This window comes from Pteropus vampyrus, unplaced genomic scaffold (genome assembly GCF_000151845.1).
Source record: "Pteropus vampyrus isolate Shadow unplaced genomic scaffold, Pvam_2.0 Scaffold235, whole genome shotgun sequence".
Lineage (NCBI taxonomy): Eukaryota > Metazoa > Chordata > Mammalia > Chiroptera > Pteropodidae > Pteropus > Pteropus vampyrus.
This window is the reverse complement of record NW_011889016.1, coordinates 566,032-567,099: the sequence shown is the minus strand read 5'-3', so window position 1 is coordinate 567,099 and position 1,068 is coordinate 566,032. Positions and strand designations below refer to the sequence as shown.

Sequence of the window (1,068 nt, the reverse complement as noted above, 5' to 3'; positions counted from 1 at the left end):
TGGGCCGCGAGCTGGCCTCCTCCTTCTCGATGACATCCAGCTGGTCCAGGGACGGGATGCGGTCCTCCAGGCCCGGGTTGGGCAGCACGAGCCTCACCATGGCGGCTGCAGTGGGTCCCCTCGGCAGCGGGCTGGAAGCCGGAGGGCGAGTGGATGTGGCCAGAGCCCCAGCACTTTATAGGGAACCTTTGGCACCTCGCCGCAAGTACCTGGGCCGCCAGGAAGCGTCAGCAGATCTGGAGGGCACGGGACTGTTAATGCCTTATCTGTGGAGGCCCGGCCGGCCCCTCCCCCTGTGCAAACGCAGCCCTTGCGGGCACAGGTGAGCCGCCCCCACCCTGAGCGCTCAGGCAGCCAGACTCCCCGGGAGGAGGGACGTGGTGTAGTGACCACGTGGGTGGCCCTGCTGGGCTCGTGGGATGCTGGTTCTCCCCAGACCCTCATGGCCCCCCACCAGCCACACACTCCCACCTGCAGGAGGAAGCTGGAAGGCCGTCTGCCCCCAACTCTCTCTGCCAACGGGCGAGGTGCTGGGGACCCCCGGTCCCATCCCACTGCGTATTCACACTGGACCCCTCTAGGTCTGAGCTCTGGGCTCTGAAAAGCCGCTCAGAGAAGCTGGGTCCAGCCGGCACTGGGGTGCCCAGAGCCGCTCCATCCCCGCAGGCCCTCCCCGAGGCTCCAGGAGGACACTGTCCCCAAGCCACCATACTGCAGCCTCCAAGCCTCCCCCAGGGCTGCAGGACTGTCCTTCACAGAGGCCACGTATGGGGTAGCCCCGAGCCGGTCGCGGATGGGCGCTGGAGGTGCGGTCCCTGCCCAGCAGAGAGGGGCAGGGGGGTCAGCCACACATCCAAAAAGCAGTGCAGCCTCTACCCGGTGACCACCGGGCCACGGAGAGGCTGGAGGGCCAGCGGGCTGGTGGGGTGGGGGACAAGGAGAGGCCGCCCCAGGGTTGTGTCTCAGCTGAGACCGAGGCGGGCGGGGTCTTCCGGCACAGTTCCATGTGGGGGCCAGGTGAGCCTCAGCGCTCCGGCCACACCCCCCACCCTGACCTAGGGGTTCCCG

At 68.4% G+C, this 1,068-nt stretch overlaps 1 protein-coding gene across 1 annotated transcript in view; it reads right to left on the bottom strand.

Annotated features, from left to right (window-relative positions):
* The window catches only part of SLC6A19 (solute carrier family 6 member 19), a 21,667-nt gene extending 21,567 nt beyond the window's left edge, over positions 1-100 (bottom strand). The window contains 1 exon segment of the mRNA XM_011373914.1: positions 13-100. Coding sequence (XP_011372216.1) covers positions 13-100 — 88 coding nt within the window.
* Between the last annotated feature and the right edge of the window lie 968 nt (positions 101-1,068).